This window comes from Hirundo rustica, chromosome 16 (genome assembly GCF_015227805.2).
Source record: "Hirundo rustica isolate bHirRus1 chromosome 16, bHirRus1.pri.v3, whole genome shotgun sequence".
Lineage (NCBI taxonomy): Eukaryota > Metazoa > Chordata > Aves > Passeriformes > Hirundinidae > Hirundo > Hirundo rustica.
In genome coordinates this window covers 2,925,840-2,946,736 of record NC_053465.1, presented here as the reverse complement: position 1 = coordinate 2,946,736, position 20,897 = coordinate 2,925,840, and the positions used below count along the sequence as shown (strand labels likewise).

At 51.4% G+C, this 20,897-nt stretch overlaps 1 protein-coding gene across 5 annotated transcripts in view; it reads left to right on the top strand.

The window, feature by feature from the left end:
* PMEPA1 (prostate transmembrane protein, androgen induced 1) overlaps positions 1–20,897 on the top strand; it is a 266,363-nt gene that overhangs the window by 220,050 nt on the left and 25,416 nt on the right. For 3 of the 5 annotated variants that reach the window (XM_040080163.2, XM_040080162.2, XM_040080161.2), the window contains exon 1: positions 6,613–6,952. The exons of 1 other annotated variant lie outside the window; for it this stretch is intronic. In XM_040080163.2, coding sequence (XP_039936097.1) covers positions 6,850–6,952 — 103 coding nt within the window. In that variant the 5' untranslated portion in view covers positions 6,613–6,849. Of the gene's footprint in view, positions 1–6,612; positions 6,953–7,248; positions 7,389–20,897 lie in introns of those variants that run through there. One more of the 5 variants, XM_040080165.2, reaches the window with a different exon arrangement.

Below are 20,897 nucleotides of genomic sequence, written 5' to 3'. Positions count from 1 at the left end.
CGAAACGACCACTTTTAATATCTGTAATTCACCTCTGAGCACAAACTGTGATGATAACAGTGCACCTGGGGATCAAACACTGCAGAAACACTCTCTTTGAAACAAAAGGGGGGAAAATAGACTGCAGATAAAGTACCAGATGCAGGATTTTTGGACCATCAGAGAATGGATGGCTTGGTTTTAGCACGTAAGACTAATCACTCGGTTGAAATCATTTCAGCAGCTGAGTAAATAGACTTACGGAAAAGACATTTATGGGCGCATTTGTGCTCCAGGACCCTCCCTCTTTCCCAGCCCTGCCGTTTGTTTGCTTTTCTGTCTCGTCGGTGCGGAAGGTTCCCCTCTCCTCCCCTCTCTCGCGGGTTCAGAGGCAGCGGTGGCGGTGCGAGCCGTGTCCTGCCCGGGCACGGGGCCCGCACGGGGGCTGCGGGCACTGCCCACCCGCGCCATGCCGGGGGGCACGGAGCGGCACCGGGAGGGCGAGCGATGAGCGAAGCCTAAAGGAAAGCAGAGTGTCAGGGCACGGGCCAGGCAGGCTCGGCCTGCACAGGGAATGGGGGACTTCACAGCCCAGCCCTGCCTGCCTGTCGGTCTGTCCCGCCTGTCCTCAGCCCTATCGGTCTGTCCTGCCCGGTCTGTGCAGGCAGAGTCTCGGCTGTCCGTCAGTCCGTCCGGCTGTGCCCAGCTCAGGGCAGGGCACGGTCACCGCTCGACGCCCCGCAGAGGTGATACCGTATGTCCCTGCCTGCTGTGCCGGTTCATGACCGGGGCAGGAAGGGCTGGCAGCGCCGCGGGTCACACCCAAGGCACACAGAGCCCGCAGCGCCGGGGGTCGGGGCGGCCCCGCCCGTTCCCGGCCGCTCCGGCGGCGCGGGGCCCGCGCTGTCCCTTTAAGGCGGCGGCGCGGGAAGGCGCGCGCGGCGCCTTTGTCACGGCCCCGGGTCACGGCGCGGTCACGGCCCCGCCCCACGTGGCGCCGCCGCCCGCGCCGCCGCGCGCCCCGCCCCCTGCGCTGATTGGCCGCCTCGCGCCCCGCTGCCGCCGCCGTCACTTCTGATTGGCTGAGCCCGCGCGGCCCGGCCCGGCGGGGGCGGGGCAGCGCCTGCCCGTGACACCGGGGCCATCTGGGGCTGCCCCGCGGCCTCCGCGCCATTTAAAGGGGCCGCGCCCCGCCGGGCGAGGCGAGCTCGGGCCTGGGGGCGCGGCCCCGCCGGGGTTCCATGCGAGACCGAGGGCGCGCTCCTGGGGATACCCTTGTGGTACCCCGCGAGTGATGGCGGTGGCGGGAGGAGTGCTCGGGCTCGCCCTGTGCTGCCGCTGAATGGCGACTTAAGGCAGGGACATGTTCAGAGCCTCCTCCTCGCAGAGTTTCCCTGTGGCAGGCGCGGAGGGGCTCCGGGACGGAGTCCGTGCCCGGCAGCTCCAGCCCAGCCTTGTGCGTCCAGGCAGAAAAATGCCGAGCACAGCCCGCGTTTGTCTGAGCTCACCTTTCACGCAAGAAACAAAAGCACCCAAGCGCAGCAAATGCGTTTTGACAAACGCGAGCGTGTGCGTGTGTAGGATTTCTGCAGTGAGTGCACTGGGTGGGTGTAGAGGGGCATCAGACGAGGACAGTTCAATCCATGAGCTGTTGGCAGCTGCTCAGGTTCCAGAACTCTGCCGGGACTGGTTCCGAGCTGCCTTCAGCATCACTCAAGTGCTTCCTCGGATGAGCCCGAAGTCTTCCCTTGGCTGTGGCAGAGCTCAGGGTCACCTCTGTTTGCTTTCCAGGGTGCCGTTCCCCTCTCCGAAATGCCTGTTGTCCCCTTAAGAAAAGTCAGGGGTTATTTTATGTTTATGCAGTTAGAACTCGTCCCTGGGTGCTGTTTTATTTTACATGTGCCATCCCGCTTTCTCTAGCACAAGGAAATGAAGTGTGCTCAGGTGGGGAGCTGTGAATTCAGAGGGTGATGTATTTCCTACCAGTGCCTCAATGAAATGTGAAGGTAGGGTGGAGTCTTTCCAGTGATGTCAGCTGGAGTTATATCAGGCCCCAGATGAGACAGAAGGGATTGGAATTACGTTACGGTAGCCTCAGTGACAAATTTTCATTACAAACAAATACTCACTGACTTTTTATCCCTCCTGGTTGGAAACAAAACCTCCCAAGTGGGACCCTTAACTAAAGGTGCTGAGCATCCATGTCCCTGTGGCATTGTTCTTCTCTGTGGCAGCAGAGATCCTGTTCTAATTGTTGGGGACAAAACCTGAGGTGCTCGTACCAAGCAGTTAAAAAAAATAAACTTAAATTGAGAGGTTAGTCACCAGAAAGTGGAAACCATGTCTGGTTTTGTTAGAAATAAGGCTTGCTTGAAAATAAATATAGAATTATTCACCATGGTAACTATTGCCCTATTGCGTTAGTGCGTATCGATTTAACATTAATCCAAAGACTAATGCTGTGAAATATTTGGACTCTTTAATGGACAACTGTTTAGTTAACAAAGCTTTGGGGAGTTGTGGATTTTTTTTTGTTTTGTTTTTCCTTAGGTTGTCTTGAACACGATTTGACTCTTAAGGTTACTTATTTCTCAGATGGATCTTACTTTTCCATTACATTTTATGAATTTATCCGTAGCGCTGCACTACGATGATCTAAGTGATGCTGGAGTGTTGCAGCGAGGAATAAAAGGAAAGATTTAAATGTGACTGTGCAGGCAAATGCCTGACTTCTTGTCTGGCACTGAGCGAAATTACGTTACAATTCCCGAGTAGCCAGAGCAGACTGATGTGCCCGTGTCCTTCAGTTTGTCCAAGAAGCCCAGATGATCTCAGAGCTCCTGTGTGTCCCTTTCCATGGCTGCAGAGCCAGAGGCCCAGGGAGCAGCCTTGGCTTTCCATGAAATTTTACAGCAAACCCAGGAAGATCTCGTAGTTCCAGACTCATCCTGGAGCCGTCTGAGGTGTCTCCAGGGAAAAACATAAAAAGAAGTGGGGAAAAAAGCTGATCCATGACAGAATACAGGAGCCAAAATCAACAACAGTGTGTTCTGGAAATGTCCTACAGATGAGCAGCACTCGCTGCTGGGACAGAAGCTCTGACAAATGCACAGGGCTGGAGGCTGAATGGTGTCATTACAAAGAACAGGGTGAAGCATTTAAGTTAGCTGATGTACTTTTAATTTTTACAAGCGCATCTGCGATGACTTTAATTATTTGTTCTTAAATCATGGTGGAAAAATGCTGATTATTCTTAAAGCCACATGAGTCGTTCAGATGAAATGGGGATGGTGGTAAACAGCATTTTTAAACCAGCATCGACTTGCAAACAGTTATTTTTTTTCTTTATTTTTAAAGAAGGTCGGGAAGACGTGTGAACTTGCAGCAGCCTGCACCTGAAACGGGAGCCTTTATCCACCAAAGCTTTGTGAACTTGTAAAAACTCCCCCTGGAACAAGCTGATTCATGGGGTGAGGGCGGGCGCCTCTCCCCCACTGGAGCTGCCTCTGCCACAGCTCCAGTGCAGCCTGGGCTGGGTTCTGGCAGTGCCATTGCTCAGGCCACCCCATCTCCTGTCCCTGTGCCCAGGGCTGATGGCTTCTGGAAGGCAAAGCCGTGCCTGCTGCAGCAGAGATTGCAGACAAGGACGCTCCACTCAAGGAGCTGACCTGCCCCAGGAGAATAATCCATTGCTTAGAGCTGCATTCGCTCTCCTGACACTGTTTAAGGGCGTCCCAGCTGTCTTAAAATCCAAGAATTCTGAATCAAATGTGAGCTGTGGCCACATCCACTTGGCTGAAGAGCTCAGAGAGCTCAGCAGCAGGGCTGGTGCTGCCAGCTGGGATCTCACATGACACGGGGACACGTGCAGTCTTCACCTTAACTTATTTATGGCAGTGCTACGTGTTTCAAGTGCAAAGGATGTTAGGTGCAAGCTGGTAGGCTCAGATAAGCTTCCAGCCACCTTTTCTGGCCAGTCAAGCAAGATCCTTTGGAAAAGTGTTGCTAATATTCAACTACCAAGTGTTTTAAACATAATATAAAGATATATTTCCAGATAAATAATAATAATAAAAGTGGGTCGACTGATAAAGCATATCTGAACTGGAATTTGTCTTCAGAATTTTGACCGTGTGTGCATGCCTGGCTTTAACTTCCTTGATATCCTTTCTGGGACCGGTGGGGCCAGTGTCCCTGTAACAGGGGTAATGTTTCTTCACATTTTCACAGAGCATTTCTAAAAATCTGACTGCCATAAAATAAATTGAACCCCCAGAAATAATGTGAAGGAATCAGGATTACCCCTCCTTCGTTACTGATGAGAAAACTGAGGCGGGGAGCAAAATATAAAATAGGATTGGAAATGCTTTATCTCCAGCTCTAGCACAGATGTTTTTCAGGTAATTGTCCCTAATCTCCCTGTACACCAACTCCCACCTCTGGTGCCACCCCAGCACCTTCCCCTGCCTTTGGGAATGGCACTTGTTGGATAATCCACGTCTGTCCTGCGCTGGGAAGCACAAACTTCCCAAAGCTCATTTCTATCCGAGCCACACGATCCTCTTCCGTGTTTCCTTTGGATTAGTAATTGTTGGGGGTTACCATCTATTGAGTGGCAAAGAGTAAAAGATTAAACAACCTGGGAATTCCTTGTTCCTTCTCTCCAGGCATTTTCACAGGAGTGGATGGGGCTGCAGGAGTAAAGTACAGGTGGGGTATTTAACATTAGTTTGTAGTCACGTAGAAATAAATTCCTTTTTCGGGCAGTCAAATAAAGGTTAGACCTTACCAATGAGTGCCACTGTCTCTGACCCAATTTTTGAGACCATTCATCTCCTGTGATTCCTTCAGCTTTGTAGGAATAGAATTCCTGCTGGTTGGTCTCCTGTCCCCACCTCTGTGCATCTTCCCAACACCGAGGGAAGATTCCTTCTCTGGGGAATGCAGGCCTGGCTGAGGACACCTCAGACACTCCCAAATCCTAAATCTGAGCTATCAACAGTTATGGGGAAATGTGCTTTCTCAGAAGATAACTGAAGCTGCCTTTATCTCCCAGTAACAGGATTCATCGAGTATTATAGCAGCTACTTCACACCACTGTAGTTAAGCTTGTTTCAGCATTTGTTTTCACAGGTTTATTTCCCTGAAAAAAAATAATATATATATATATATATAAATCTGTCTTGACTAAAGCTTAGCACGCTGAGCCCTTAGGGAAGAGATGATGAGTTTTTCCTTTTACCTGTCTTGCGGTGAATGGGGTCACTCCATTTTATAGTGTGTGGTTTGAAACAAAAGTGGGAATGTGTCAGGAATAGTTCCTGAGCTCCGAGCAGCACCACTGGCACTAGCATGGGAGCTAATGGTAGAATTTTCACTGAGCTCAGCCGTGGCCAGGCTGGTCCTTACATGTTTATCCCCCACATTTTTTTTTCCAGTCTTTCCCATTTTTCTGTCTGAAATGCTGCACTGGGGACTGGCTGTGTGAAATGAGGATGCAGCCCTGTGGCAGAGTGCTGGGGGTCCCCACAGCCGGGTGGGTGTTGCGGGGTGAGCCTGACTTCTGGGTGCTTTTCCTGCAGGATGCACAAACCCCGGTGCTTTTGGAGCTGATCTACAAAAGCTCTGCCAGGTCCTGCTGGAGGCTGGGAGCTGGGGGTACCACTGGGCCCACCTGGGTGGGCTCAATGCAGGTGGTGCTTTATGGAGCCACCGTGGGTGCGTGTGTGCAGTAATACGACTGGAGCATCCCTCATGAGGAAAGGCTGAGAGAGCAGGGCCTGTTCGGACTCAGGAAGGGATGACTGAGAGGGGATCATCAATGTGTGTAAATATCTAAGGGAAGGGTGCCAAGAAGATGGACCAGGCGCTGCTGGGGGGTGCTGAACAATAGGACAAGAGGCTACAAAACTGATGGCCAGGAATTTCCACCAGAACACGAGGAAGAACTTTGTTCCTGTGCAAGTGTACGAACACTGAACAGATTGCCCGGACAGGGTGTGGAGTCTCCCTCGCTGGCGATATTCCAGAAGCCGTCCGGACGCAACCTCGTGCCCTGTGCTCTGGCATGACCCCGCCTGAGCCGGGAGGTGGGGCACCGGGTGATCCACGGTGGTCCCTTCCAGCCTGACCCGCTCTGCGGTTCCGGGGGTCCCGCGGCCCCCGGCAGCTGCCGCCGCCCCGCCTGGGAGCGTCCCGGGGGGGCCGCACCGGGAGCTGCGGGAAGGGAAAGGAGAGGGAAGGGGAAGGGAAGGGGAAGGGAAGGGAAGGGAAGGGAAGGGAAGGGAAGGGAAGGGAAGGGAAGGGAAGGGAAGGGAGAGGGAAGGGAGAGGGAAGGGAGAGGGAAGGGAGAGGGAAGGGAGAGGGAAGGGAGAGGGAAGGGAGAGGGAAGGGAGAGGGAAGGGAGAGGGAAGGGCAGTCCCCGTCTGGCGCTGACGTCACGGTCCCGCCCGCGGCGGCGGCGGCGCGGCCGCGTCCCCGTGGCCGTGAATGAGCGCGGGGGGCGGGAGCGGAGCGGAGCGGGAGCGGGCGGGCCGCGCTCCCACCGCGCTCCCACCGCGCCGCGCCCCACAAAAGTGCGGGGCTGCCGCGGCCGGGCCCAGCGCTGCCGCTTCCCGGGCCGGAGGGGCGCGGAGCAGCCGCGGGGCCGAGCGGAGCCGCTGCCGGGGGCGCTGCGCCGCGCCGGGTTTTTTATTTCCAATTTCTGATCGCAGCTGCATTTCCCTCCCTCCGCCCCCCCGCGCCGAGGAGGAGCCCCGGCTTTATGTGGTGCTGCCCGGGGAGCGCTCGGCGGCCGGGAAGTTCTTTGTGTCGCCGTCGCCTTCCTTTTTTTTTTTTTTTTTTTTTTTTTTTTTGAGTGTGTGTGTTTAAATGTATAACTTCATGGGGCTGAACAGCACGGCCGTAGCTATTCAGCCCAATGTGTCCTGCACATGCAACTGCAAGAGGTCTTTGTTCCAGAGCATGGAGATCAGTAAGTACCCGTCCTGCTGCTCCCGGGGAGGGTGCGGAGGTGCTCGGGCTGCGGGAGTGCCCGGCGGCGCCGCCGCGGGCGGGGAAGTTCCCGCGGGGGCTCCCGGGACCCTTGGCTGCGATGCGCTTCTCCTCCGCCCTCCGTGCGAGCCCCGCTGCCTCATCTGTTGCCGCTGGGATGTCGGTGCGGGTGTGACACGGCGCGGGCCGGGCTGGCGGAGCTGCCCGGGATCAGCCTCCCCCGGCCGCTCCCCGCGGCGGAGATCCGCGCTCTTCCCCATCGCGGCTCCATCACCGCCCGCGTCTCGCCCTTTCCCCGCGATGCCCCTGCCCCGCGCCTTTCCCTCCTGCAGGGGTGATGCCTGGGAGCCTCCTGCGGGGGTCCGCGCTACCCCCGTGTAAATCACCCGAGCCTCGGGACCGGACACACGAGTAGGGTTTGTATTTGGGAATCTTCCCCCCCACTCCGTCTCCAGCCACTCGGAGCTTTTCGTTCCGAAAGGCGATTTGGGTTTTTTCATTAGTATTTTTCAAGCCTCGCATAGTAGCAGTGAGAGCAGTGCCTGACCTAAATATCCACCACTTCTCTATGTGCTCTTTCCCTCTTGGAAATGAAGTGCACGGAGGTGAGAGAGAAGGAATATTACTGCTGAGGGGCGAGGAATGAGTTGTGATCTTTGGCAATTTTAAGTAAAGGGTATTTTCTGTAAAGGGAAGGTTTTCAAGGCACCCCAGACCGGGAGGATTGTCAGGACTGTGCCCTGCTTAGCACCTTGTTCAGTGCCGTGAAATCCAAACCCTGCACCGACTAATGCAAAATGGCCCAAAAGGAAAACTTGGGAAAGAGTCTGGATTTTGCATATATTTCTGGCACTGCGACGGGGCAGGCTGGCGCTCAGTGCGTGCAGGGAGAGCCAGCTGAGCTGTGCCTGTTTCTGCTAGCACAGGATCTGCCCCGTTACCTCCAGCGGGGCTGCAGAGCATCTGTCCCCTGGTATTTGGGATGGCTTTTGTCCAGTGTCATCTGCCTTCTCCTTCTCCAGCTTCATCCTTGTTTAATTCGCGTGTCTAAGTCCCGGAGAAGGTCTGCAGGCGTTTGTGTACTGGTACTAAAATGTGTTCATTCTGAATTTTAGCATAAACCATACCCTTTGTACTGTATGCACTTTTAATCTTGATTTAATCTCATTCGTGTTCAGACAAAACTAAGCTGGATTTGCCTGATTTTATTAACACTACCGGTACTGAATAGACCATTATTCTTCCCTGACTTTAACAGGCCGGGCTAGATGTGCATACCAATAGCAGTGTATAAATAATGAAGATACAGTTCTTTTTTGTGTCAGCCAGTTGCTGAACATAAACTATGTCCCACAGAACCCCAAGGATGAGAGACTTTACTTTGTGTCTGATCAAGGCTCATGGTTATGGTAAAAGTTGTGAATTAAAATGTGTAATGTCTTTTGAAGAAAAAGCTTCTATTCCCGTCTAACTCTTGGCATGAGGTTTTGTTGGAACAACTCAGGCTTTTAATTTCACTCCTTGACTTTTTAGAAATAGCGTAGTTTATAATTTTTTCCCCCATTTTCTTTTTTTAGCATATGAAAGGATCGGTAACAGGCAGGTGCTGCTTATGGATGGGGGATGTGAGAGACATGGAACAGTGAATTAATTACACTGGAGGAGACCTTGCCTGGATTCGGATCTCTGTGTTGTGGGAGCCTCGTGCCTGATGCTCCCGAGGTCCTTCCCTGACTTGTCCCCTGCCCTCTGTCAGCTCTAGGGTCCTGGCACTCAGGTGCTGAGTTCCCATTAGCTCCTGGGAGCCTTGGACTGAGCTCCCTTACTGCTGCCCTTCCTTATTTCATGTTGGGGTAGGTTTCTTATCACCAGTGTTATTATTTATTTCCTGCTGATGGCAGGCAGCATTCGCTCGCCTCTGTGCTACAGGAGAGCTCTGGTGGCCCTACAGGAGCTGTTCCCTGATCGCTTCCTCCACCTGGCTCTGGTGGAAAGATAAATTCATTCTACAGCGTTTTTCCTCCTCTGAGGCACTTGATGTTGTGTATCTTTCTGATACGACTTTGAGGGAACCTCAGAGCAGCTACCGCCAGATGCTCCTTAATTTTTCAGCCCAGTTTTTCAGTTACCAGGCAGGAAATGCTTCAGGAGAGCGGCACAGGGAGGAACACGCAAACTGCTCTGATTTACAACCCTCTAAAATAGGTTAACTGTCCAACCGATGCCCAAACCCCCTTTTCCTCGCAGGCTTCGTTCTGTATGGCGGCTGCGGCGCTGCGGTGGAGGAAGCAGCTGGTTTCTGTGTGTGGCGCTCCCAGATTAGGATTATAAAAGGGTTTTTTGGGGGCGGGGGCGCGAGTCTCGCCCGCCGCCGGGCTGGAGTGCCAATATGCCGGGCGGTGCTAAGCAGCCAGACGTCTGCAGCAGTGGGCTCTAATCGCCTCGGCTGGGTGAAGGAGGTCAGGGGTGACCGGCGTGGCGGAAGAGGCTGTAAATAACTAATTATTTGCTGCGAGGAGCGGAGCGAGGCTCCCTGCCTGCCTCCCCGCCGGGCACCGGCACCTGCCCGCTCCGGCCACGCCGCGGGCACGGCTCCCGGAGGGTGCGGGTGCCAGGGCGGGGATCCCGCGGCCACCTGGGCATCCCCGCCGGAGGTGTGAGGGCAGCTCTCTCCGGGCCGGTGGCTCTCGGCAGAGGCTTTGCTCGTGCAGACGCTTTGGTGGTGCAGGAGTGTTATCCGAGGCGTTTGGGATTTTTGGGAGGCGGCGTTGCATCTCCTGGGAGTCGAGGCCGATCCCCCAAACTGCAGCGCCGTGTCCGGCTGGGCCGAGCGAACCGTGAGAGCAGGTTCCTGTCCGAGCCAAGACTTCTAGGTTTTCACATTCTTCGGTTTAATGACAAACCAAATGCGTATGGCTCGACCGGGGGTCGCATCTGCGTTCCACTTTCACACTGCTTTTCTGACAAATGCTTTTCTTTCCTGACACTCTGTCATCAGCAGTTACGGCTCATTCCAGGGCAGAGTGGATAAGAACCACGTGCTTCTTTATTTCCCCCCAAAGTTTTCTTTGTGGAGGGAAGCCAGGGCTGCTCCCAGCGTTTCAGCAAGCCCAAAAGTGCTTGCACAGAGCGCGTTCAGTTTGCGGCATCTCAGTTTGACCTCAGCCAAACCGGGGAGTTCCCTGTGTCTGGCTCTGAGCCGTGTGTCCGCGACAAGCTCTGCTTTTTGCTGACATCAGTGTCCCCAGGTGTGACCCTGGAGGAGCGGAGCACGCGTGGCTTTTGCTTTTGGTGGCCCAAGAGCTGTCTGTGCGTGCCCTTGGCCATCCCAGGGGACCCAGACATTCTGCAGTGCCAGCCCTGCGGGTCCCGTGTCTCATAAGCCTGGACAGCGCAGGGGTCTTTATTAAAATTACAGTTTATTTTATGCCCTCAGGTAGTGATTTTAACCTTAGAGCTTTATAATTGATGCCGAATGGGGAAATGCAGGGAGAATAGTCAAACTTTGTTTTTTTCCTGTGGCTGAACACATGGATTGTGCTGTGCTGCACAGTGGGACTGGCACATGGCACCAGAGGTGATCCTGTATAAATCCTGTATAATTGGAGATGATCATTTATAATGCCAAGTGGAGGCAAGACGTGGTTCATTCTCCCTTTTCAGTCAGTGTCAGGGCATTTTCAGAGGGTGTTTGCTGCAGTAAGTCCTGTTACCTTCTGGCATGGAGGCATCCTCCACCCCCTGAATGTTTGTCTCCGTAGTGTGTTTTCAGATCCTGGTTGTGAGAACACCGGCACTGAAGGGTGTGTGGGGAACAGCAACCATATTCTTTTTCTTAAAGCCAGGAATTCCCAAGGTAGGGTCTGGGATTACCTCTGAATTTTGGAGATAGTGAATTAGCTGCTACCACTTCTTCCTTTGTGAATAGAGAGAAGAGCACCCACAAACATACACTCTTCTTTGCTGTTGCTTATCAAATCGACTAATTTTAGATTTCCCCAAAGTTGGTGGTTTGATAAATCCAGTTTTAGAATTAATTTGTAAACCTAAATTGTAAGTGGAGAGACACGAGGAGACCTTTCCAAGGGAAGTACCAAACTACATGGTGTCACTAATAGAGGGTAATTACACTCCAGCTCCTTTCCTGAGTAACTCAGTGTACAGTCATGTCTGTCGATATTGTTTCATTCAGGTAGCAGCAGCAGCCGTCAGAATTTGCTAAGCCTAACGAGTGTAAAAAAAAAGGTCATTTATTTGCAGTGGTGTCTCCTGTGAAAACTGCCAAGCAGTTTGCTTCCTGGAGGGAGATCCCGGGCTGGTGTGTGGTTTGCGTTATCAGATCCCTCCCGTTCTCTGATACACGGTGCATCTGCTCCTGGCCGGTTTCATCAAAGTGATAAAGCCTGTCTGGAGAGCTGCTGAGGAGAGAGGTACAAGGGCCACTTCGCTGCAATTAAGTGGAAACTTGGTTCACGCCATGAGCACACTCCCAGACGTCCATAAAGCACAGGAATCATCGGTGTCGACAGGGATGTTTTTATGCAGTGTGCTTCCTGTCTGTGCGGCTGAATTGCTGGGTGATTATTTTATAGCTATTTTGGGTGGCAGGAGGTAGGTCACTCGGGCAAGTCCCAGGTGAGGAAATGCATCCCAGACCTGCTCCATCTGCGAGCGCGCCGCCGGGCCTGGCAAAAAAAGGAAGGAATTCTGCGGCAGCAGGATCTGACCCCTCATCTCCATCTTCCAGAAGTGATCAGTGGCTGCTGTGTTGCTGCTTCCTTGCTGCAGGGAATGCAGTAGTGGTGTGGGAGCTCCTCCAGGAGCCATGGGTGAGTGTGGGGTGTAGGGGAGCGGGGCAGGGGCGATCCTGGCACTGAGCATGGGAACAGCTCCCTGAGTGCCAGCACCTGGGACCTGGACACTGTGCTGAGAGCTGCAGAGACCCTGCACACACACACACACATCTCTGAGAGCTGCAGAGACCCTGCACACATACAGCTGCAGAGACCCTGCACACACACACACACATCTCTGAGAGCTGCAGAGACCCTGCACACACACACACACATCTCTGAGAGCTGCAGAGACCCTGCACACACACACACACACACACACATCTCTGAGAGCTGCAGAGACCCTGCACACTTGCACTACCAAGGGCTGACAAGTTTTCAGTGCTTGAGGGGGTCTCAGGGTACTCTGTGTGTGTGTGTGTGTGCACACTCAGGCTTAAACACATCAGTGAAACTTAATTTAGTAATACAGGAAAGTGGCTCCAGGTGAACTGGTTAATGAACTAGTTGGTAACCAGAGAAAGGACTTGTGGGGTTTGGGCTTTTTTTTTCTATATTGTTGTTGTTATTGGGTTTTTTTGTGTTTTTTTGTTATTGGTTTTTTTTTGTGGTTTTTTTTTAAGCAGATAAATTTCAGCTGTAAGAATTTATCGTTCAAATCAGAGGATTTGGGGAGCTATTGAGAGTAAGGAGAGCTTTGATGATTTGGCAAGGAATACAGCTTCTAAGGCAGCACTTTGATCTGCATTTTAAATGCTCCTTTGTAATGACAGTTTCACAATTTCTTTTCTCATTTTGAGTTAGTTTTGCAGAGGTATGTTTTGAGGGAAAATAGTAACAGCACACATTATTCTTGTTGGCTTTGGAGCCAGCTAGAACTTGTAGTTCATCCCAGATCTTTTGGCTACCGTGGTAAATTTATGATTGCACCAAAAAGGAAATTAGTAAAGATGTTAAATATTATCAAAGCTTTGCAAATCTTTTGAAATCTCTCCGGTGTGAAAACTTAACTTGCATTAGCATTTCTGCTGTGGTGTGTTGAACAGTGTTTATTCAAGCATCCACCTAATACTGCAGGTTCCTGATTTAGCTTTTTTTTTAAATCCGTCTGAAGGACGCACTATTGTTTAGCACATGCATCCTTTTAGTCTTGCTTTGTACCTGAAACCTTGGCTCTAATGACTTGAGCTTTCTAAAGACAACCCTGCTGGGAACCTTCTTCTTTCCCTCCTATCTACAGCACCTCCTCAGATAAACTCTTGTTGGAGGGAGAAGGTTCTTGGTGCCTGCATGTTCTTATACAAGAGCTTATTGCATTAATTTTTGTAGTTTGGAGAGGGATAGGGAAACATTTGGAATGTTTTTTAAGGTTTTAATTTGAATTTTCCATAAAATCTTGAATCCAGTTTGGGGAGAGATTTATACCTCGCATTGGAAATCAGCAGCCTCAAGCATGAGAACAAATAAGCAGGTTTTCCCAAATTGTTTTAGAGCTGTGTGGCAGCTCTTCTGGTGCTGGTTTTGGCCTCTCCTGAGCTGTGGCTCTGATGAGCTGTACCAGGCTGGCAGCTCTCTGCTTGTGGAGCAGGTGTGTAAAACAGGGCACACATTTCATTTGCAAGGTAAATTCGCCCAGGAAGTTGGGTCTTCAGTTCTTGCAAAGGGTGCTGGTAGGCCTTAGATAAATAGTGCTGTGTGTCCATTTGACTTGCATCCCTCCCAAGCTGTCGGTGACGGTGCTCGGTGGGGCATTATCCCTGGTTTTGGATCTCTCTGGGACAGGGTGCTGATTTGGAGCATGTAGCCCTGAGACACGTCAATCATGCATCCCACTCAGAGATGCTACAACCAGGGCGCTGTCTGTGTTCAGGCTCAGGTTGGCATCAAGTCCACCTTCACTTTTAGATTTTATTTTTTTTTTACTAAATGCTGCTTTTTCACTGCGTACAGCGAGGTAGCAGTGCTGAGGCTGTAACGCTTCAGTGTCCCCTTTTTCTCCAGGTAGTCAGACTTCCCATCTCTCACTGATGCAGGACTAGGCTAATGCTCCATTTAGAAGAGGGTGTGTTTCTCGCTGTGTGTGGTGTGTGTTAGCGTGCCCCAGACTGTGGTGTTACGTAAAGACACCTTGCACATCTTTGGAAACTCGCCTCACAAGTTGTCAGTGTTGGTGGATGTCCACAGTGCTTTCAAGTGGTTCACACATTTGTGTGTGGTGTATTCAGTCTCGCACATCTCTTTAATAAAATGCCTCAGACTGGGTAATTTTTCACTTTTAGTATACTTTCAAGAACATGCAGTTAGAAAGGAAAGTGCTTTTGCACATGGCAGTTCTCTGAACCAGAGCTGAGGGATTGTTCCTATGATGGTTTGTGCTCTTCAGCAGGTGCAACAGGATTTCCCACATTTGCAAACTTGGCCCAAGCGACCCAGCAAAGCAGAATTTAGCCTTGGCGAATGAAAACTGATTAACCCCCAGGCTTGGAGCCTACCAAGGATGAAAAAAGTTACTGGCACAAAAATCAAGGCTACTTTTCAAAGAATATGTGCAAGACATGGCTTGGGGATTTTTTTCCATCTCTTCATTCTGTCCAATATGTAAAGTAGCCGGTTTGTTACTCTAACCCCCTACAAATGATTGTCAGTAATAATTCTGTAAAACTGTGAATCAACTCTGCATGACTTTGTGCAAATAGACTGAGTAATTTCTTTGTTCTTTTCTTCTTACTTTGTAATTGGAGTCTGTAAAAGCCCAAAGGTTTGGTCTTGTGGAAAGCATGATTCATTTATTGGTGTCTGTGCCGACTAGTTATCTTTCAGTAATTCCAGAGTGCTGCTACAAGCCAAGAGTGATTCATACATGGCTAAGTGCACAAACAAATGGGGTCATGGCCATCTGCAGAAACTTTTCTAATCTATTTATGGTATCAGAGAAAGAAGTGGGTGTATTAAGGATGATGGAATAGGTGTCAATTACATTAGTGACTATAACTGGTTAAGTAACGCTCAGCATTACTCAAAACCACATCTGCTCCTTGCTGAAGATCGCAACAGCAGGTCCTGATTAAATGTTAACGCAGGTCTGATACGAGAGATGGATTGAGTGTCTAGCCTGCCTCCTGAGGAGCTCGCCATCCTCACAGCTCTTCTGCCTTCCTTGAGATCCAGACAGGGATCAGGAGCTTGCACTGGGAATATTTGTAATGGCAAAGTCCGTCTCTGCTGTTGCAGACCTTGTAAGCTTTGCACAGAGAATTTGGCCTTAGCTTGTGTTGATGATCAGGTTTGCCATTGGCACGCCAGGCAGAACGGCTGTGCAGCATCTCTGGGTGCTCGTCAGTTTTCCCTCCAAGTGCATCTTCAGTGGTTTAAAATCTTGAGGGAAGATGACCAGCATCTTACAAGGTGGTCTTTCTCTACTTCTGTCCCTTTTCACTAATTGTGAGAATTAATTCTCCCTTTGTAACCCCGATAACAAAACGTCGCTGGCAGCAGCTGTGTCAGAATTGCTCTGGTCAGGTTTTAGGCTTTTTTAGGGGAGGCCATTTGCTCCTGCCCTGCTCAGGGGTGGGGTTGGTTGTGAGGAAGAGAGAGTTTGAGACCAGTGATAGGGAGCAGCAGGGCAAGAGGCACTCCAAAGCCGATGGCTGAGGGTCTCTGGTGGGTTCCCTCTGGACCCCTGATTGCCAGAGCCTGCCTGCTCGTCAGCCTTGCACGCTGCAGCTGCTTTTGCACCTGAGGTATGAGTATCCAGCAAGAGCTTGCCCTCACAGAGCATGGAGTGGTCTCACGGTGCGTTAGAAGCGTCCCACGTCCGCAGGATGGATGGGTGTTACTCGTGATGAGGTTTGGGAGGGGCCATGGCCTCGTCTGCCCGAGCCCTGGGAGACCTGTGCAGTCACTGCTCAGTTTGATTTCAGAGGACTTGACTAGAACGCAGAGCTCACAGACGCCAATTTCTGTAAACCGACTTTAAGCATCAGCACTGGCCAAAAACATGGGAGAATTTGGCAATACATTGTTGTTGTCCTTTCAGTGATGTTTTGAGGGCCGTGTTCTGCTGCAGAATGCTGCACAAGCTCCCAAGAAGGGAGGCAAGGCCTGGCTGACACCCTGAGTTCTCTCTGGAGGGGGAAGTGACCCAGACTTTTGCCCAAAGGACTGATGAGCCTCTCCTGATGTCTGAGCAGCTTTCTTCTCCTGCCCTTGCTTTACTTAAGTCAACAGATTGTGTAAGCCACATGCTAGATTTACCTGCAGGGCAAGTGGGAGAGAAGCAGTGCCATTTGGATGAATTCCCAAGAGACATCTAACCGCTGAGCGTTCAGACTCACATTTCCAGGCCCGAGTCCTCCAGCAGTCCTGACTCTGCTCGTCGCCTCTTCCATCCGTGGCTTTGGCCGCCGAGGACGAGTCCCAGGGAATTTGCCGGCTGCGGCCGCTGGCTGGCAGCTCCCCTGCGGGCTGGGCTCTGTGCTGAGCAAGCTTGGAAATTCTCCCCCTCAGTGGTTTCTGTTTAATGTTCTGATTGATGTCGTTATTCCTTACAAAAACAGGAGATGCCCCCAAAGCAGAGCGGAGCCCCGCGCCTCCCGCACCCTCGCGCGCTGTTTCCCACGGTGCTGAGGGGACTCGGGGCTCGCCCTTGGAGCACTGCGCGCTCTTCACGGGGTGAAACCCACAGCTCAGCAGCTAAATGACCCAGGGTTGGGCTTGTCCTTGCTGCCTGTTCCAGGCCTGAAACCAGGCTGGATTTCCTTGTGCTCTTCACAGGTGTTTGTGCAGTGAGACCTCGAGAGTCGGCGGCTGTCGGTGTCCCCTGTGCTGGCTTGGCTGCAAGGCCTCACTGAGGGCAGATGTCTTTCCTGGAGGAGCAAGTCCTGCTCTCTCTGTGCTGTTTTCATTATTTCCACCATTATTACACTTAACCAAGGGTGGTCTCTTGGCTTCAGTACCTCAGAATAGCATATACAGGCTAGGCTGTTTGTCACCCAGCTCTGAAAGCACCTTGTCCTGCTACGTGCTCTGTTGAGGACACCAAAGAACATGACTGATGGGCACTTGCTTCACACAGTTCAGGGAAAAATATCTTAAATTGCCATTATTTCCCACACAATAAGCAGGAATCTCATTTTTGTTGTTACACTTGCATTACTGTAATGGGACTTGGCTTGAAATGGGGAAGATGTGTTTTTGAATCCAGCATTTCCCTCTCCAACTGCTCAGACACACTCAAGGTGTGCAGCACTTAATGATACTGATCACTGGTGTGTAATGCAATCAGAGTTTATGTTTCTCTAGTGTGACGTATTCATAGCAGTTTGTACACAGTGCACCTTCCTCAGCTTTTTCTGGGAATGCAGGTGCTGGTTGTCCTGTCAGCTGGTGAGCCAGAGATGGGCTCAAAACCAAGGAGAGCGGGCAGAGGTCTCTGATGGGGGTCCTGTGCGAGGTGCAGAATAAGCTGCAGGGCTACAAACACATTTTATCCCGCTGACAGCTTTTAATCCTCACCGTCTCATGGGTTTTCTTGATAAATACACTTCTCAACCTCCACTGAGTCGCCATCCAGGCCTGAATTGTAAGGAACAATAAACATAATGGACAGACTCAATTAAATAGATTTCGCTATGAGCTTTTTATTAGTGCAGCCTTTTTAAAAAGAAAAAAAGGAAAGAGAGATGACTGCATTTATTTACTTGAAGTGCAGAAAGCAGCTCTTGGAAATCCAAGGGAAGGGTGCCTGAGTGAGCTCAGTTCAGCGGGTGGCTGTGGAATGAGGGAAGGATCCGTCCTGCGGAGCGCCGGCCGGTCTGGAACGGGTTAACAGCGCGTGCACATGCTCTGGAATTCCTCTTTTGACTTGACCGAGGGGTTTTGCTGCTCTTCAGAGCACAAGTGCACTCCAGTCACAGCGGGTTCATGGGTTTGGAGATGCCTTTCATCCTCTCCTGCTCTTGCTGCGTGCTCGGGAAGGGATCACGCCGTGTCTTGCAGCCATGTGTCTTCCTTGGTTGCGTTTCTAGAGATTTGCAGACCCACATAAAGCATCCATTAAATGATGCAAAATGGCCTTTAGAAAGCTACGTTTCAAGTGGAAGAAATGCTTTATGTAATGTAGGGGTATGTGAGGGGACCTAAATACAAGCTTAAATTGGCTGTTACGAAAATAGGTATAATTGGGTTTTTGCACAGTGATTTTACAGCTTCTGAGTTTAATGTCCTGATGAAATCCTGCATCCAGTCCACGTGCAGCCGAGGAGATGGGGGTTGAGGAGCTTGAGTAATGGGATTTGTTCTAGGAACAGCCTTGCCCTCGATTGCAAAACTGGACATACCTGTCATTTGCTGAGGCTCTGCTGTGTCTGAGAGGTGTCTGGGGTGGTGATTCCCTCTCACCTGTGTTTGCCCTTCGGTCTCTGCCCTCAGCCGCCCCGTGTCAGGGGAAGGGGCATCTCTGACTGTGGTTGTAACTGCTTGCAGGTGAAAAATGCAGCTGTACTCTCCTAACTGGGCATGTGCCAAGAGCTGCAGCTTTGTTTTCCAGCCAGATCAATGCAGTTCGTTTAAGTCGTTGGGTAATTTAGTAGCTGGAGGCGCTTCTGTGGGCTTGGCGTGAGAGAAGCTGCTTCACTTCCCCCCTCGGGAAGGCTGGGAAGGGTTTCCCTCTGAACCCAGGCTTCCCCAGCTGCATCCGGGCACAGGTGATGCTGTGGGGTCGTTGTCCAGCCATTCTGGGATCAGGAGCCTCAGGAAGTGGAGGATATCACATTTTGACCTTGCGTCCTCATATTAATCCCGATGGTTTTTCCTGTTTTAATATTTAAAGCCTTTCCGTTCTTCTGTCTGGGGAGGCAGAGTATTGGCTCTCCTGGGTTAAGACTGACACATCCTCTTTCACAGAGCTCGTCCCAAAGCAGGATTTCTTCATAGCAATCAAGGTGCCTTCGAATCCTGTTGGCAGGAATTGGAAGAATATTTGTTTTTTATTTGGTCTATCTTCAACCAGTTAGGCCTGAGAGCTGGTTTCCTTTCTAGCTTACTAAGGTCTTGGAAGGGTGAAAAAAATCTGTTGCTTTCCTTGGTCTTAGCCAAGGCATAGGAAGAAAGCCTGGTACTGCGAGACAGGGTAGAAAAAGCTGAGATAATAGTTGCCGCTTCTTTGAAACGATCCCTTTTTAATTGTCTAAACAGTGTTTCAAAGAAAATCTCTGCTCTTCTCTATCTTCTTCCACCATTATAATTCTATATAATCGCTTTTCTTTCTCTAAAAGAATAGAGCATGATTTTTTTTTTTTCTTTTTTTTTGCAGAAGGGGGAAGGGATAAATTCCAGATGTTGCTGGGATACACTTTTTGCCTCAGTTTAGTGGCTTTCAGTAAATATGCCGCAAGAGGTGGGGCGGGTGTTTTTATTCCAGGACAAATCATCTACAACAAATCCCATCTGCCGATGGGGGGAGAGCGTCTCTTGGGTGTGACCTGGTGGGGTTAGAACTGATTCTGCCCGAGACTGAGGCTGGCCAGGTGCTCCTCTGGGGGGTTTTTGCCCTTGGTCACTGATGGTTTTCACGCTGCCCTTCCCACACCACTGCTGAGCTCCTGCCCCGTGAGCACGGGGTCGGATCCCTGGCACGGGAATGGGCGCTTCTGCTCTAAACAGGCACGGGGCATTTTTGGGGCAGCTCTGCTCTGCAGGCAGGCCTGGCTGGCTGGGGGCTGTCACATCCTCTGTGCTGTCCCACTGGGATGCTCGGTTTAGCAGGGCTTTCCTGGCAAGCCGGGCTTTTTGGTGCTGGTGTTACAGCCCAGCAAAGAACATCCGTGTTCCCTGCACCGGTGTGGGGCTGGATCCCGAAGCTGAGCTCTGCAGACGGGCAGCCCTTTTCCCTCCTTTCTTGCCTTTTCAGTGCTTGCCATGCTTGTCCCTGCTCTGCAGCCTTGCAGGCTGAGGCAGCAGTGATTTTCCAGCGTGTGTTGCACAGAGGCGTTGTGGGACCAACACGGCGGCTCCGTTCCCTGTTTCATGTTTTCACCTGTTTAGGCAAAGTACATCCCTGCTTTGTTGGCAGCCTCTTGGGTTGCACAAACAGTGTAAGACAAAACCACGAGCAGGTGTTGGTCCAGCCAGGGTAATTACTGGTTCCATGCTGCTGCTGGTAGGCAGAGAGCCCGAGCCACCCTTCCCATGGAGCTGTCTGGCAGCACTGCGGCTGCAGAAGGGCTCCGGGCACGGCTCAGCCACTCCCTGGATCTCTTCCCTGCTGCTGATTGCATAAATAAAAAAAGTTTATGCATATTGGGAGGGAGGGAGGAGAGCTGGGGGTGGCTCTGGTCAGGTTTAAAGCACCGACGTTATGTGCCAATTCTCATTTGCATTTAAAAAGTTGGCAAATGCATGGCTGAACCTAAAGGGCAGATGTGAGGATGGGAGAGGCAGGCATGCTAAGAGAGAAGGGAGAAGCAACATCCCAAAATCTTTCCTGACTTCAGAGAGTTCAGGCTGGCTTCTCCCACTCATCCCAGACCATGGCCAAACATCCTGGGTGAGACATGATGAGACACGTGTGCAGGGTGTCACGCTGTGTCACCTGGGCTGTGGAGCAGGGAGGGGAGAGACATTGCTTTCTACCCTTTTGGAAATTTAGCCAGAGAAAAGCTGATCCTGATCCAGCCAGCTGCATGCGCAGGGTCTCTTTTTCTCAACCTTTAAATTTCCTTTGGACTCCCACCCTTTTGGGTCTCCCAAGGCATTTTGGCATCCACTTTTTCTCAGACTCTACATTTTACTTTTGGGACTCCCACCCTTTTTGGCCTCCAGACTTCTTTTGGCCTTTCACTCCTTTCCAGCCTCCCACCCCTTTCCAGGCTTTGTGCAGTGAGCTGGCTGAGCAGGAGGAGGAGGACGAGGTCCAAGCTTGTTGCCGCACGTTGGTGTTTGGCTCGGCAGAATTCCTTTCTTTCCTTTCCTGTCACGCTCGGTGTCGGTGCCCGTTCCAGCAGGGTGGTGGTGGTGCACATGGGCCCAGAGGCTGCCTGGGTGCATCCAGGTGACCCCTCGTGTTTGCAGGCCCGCTTTGGAACACCTGCCTGTGAAGCATCTAAATCAGCCTGACTTCACATCAGCGAGCTC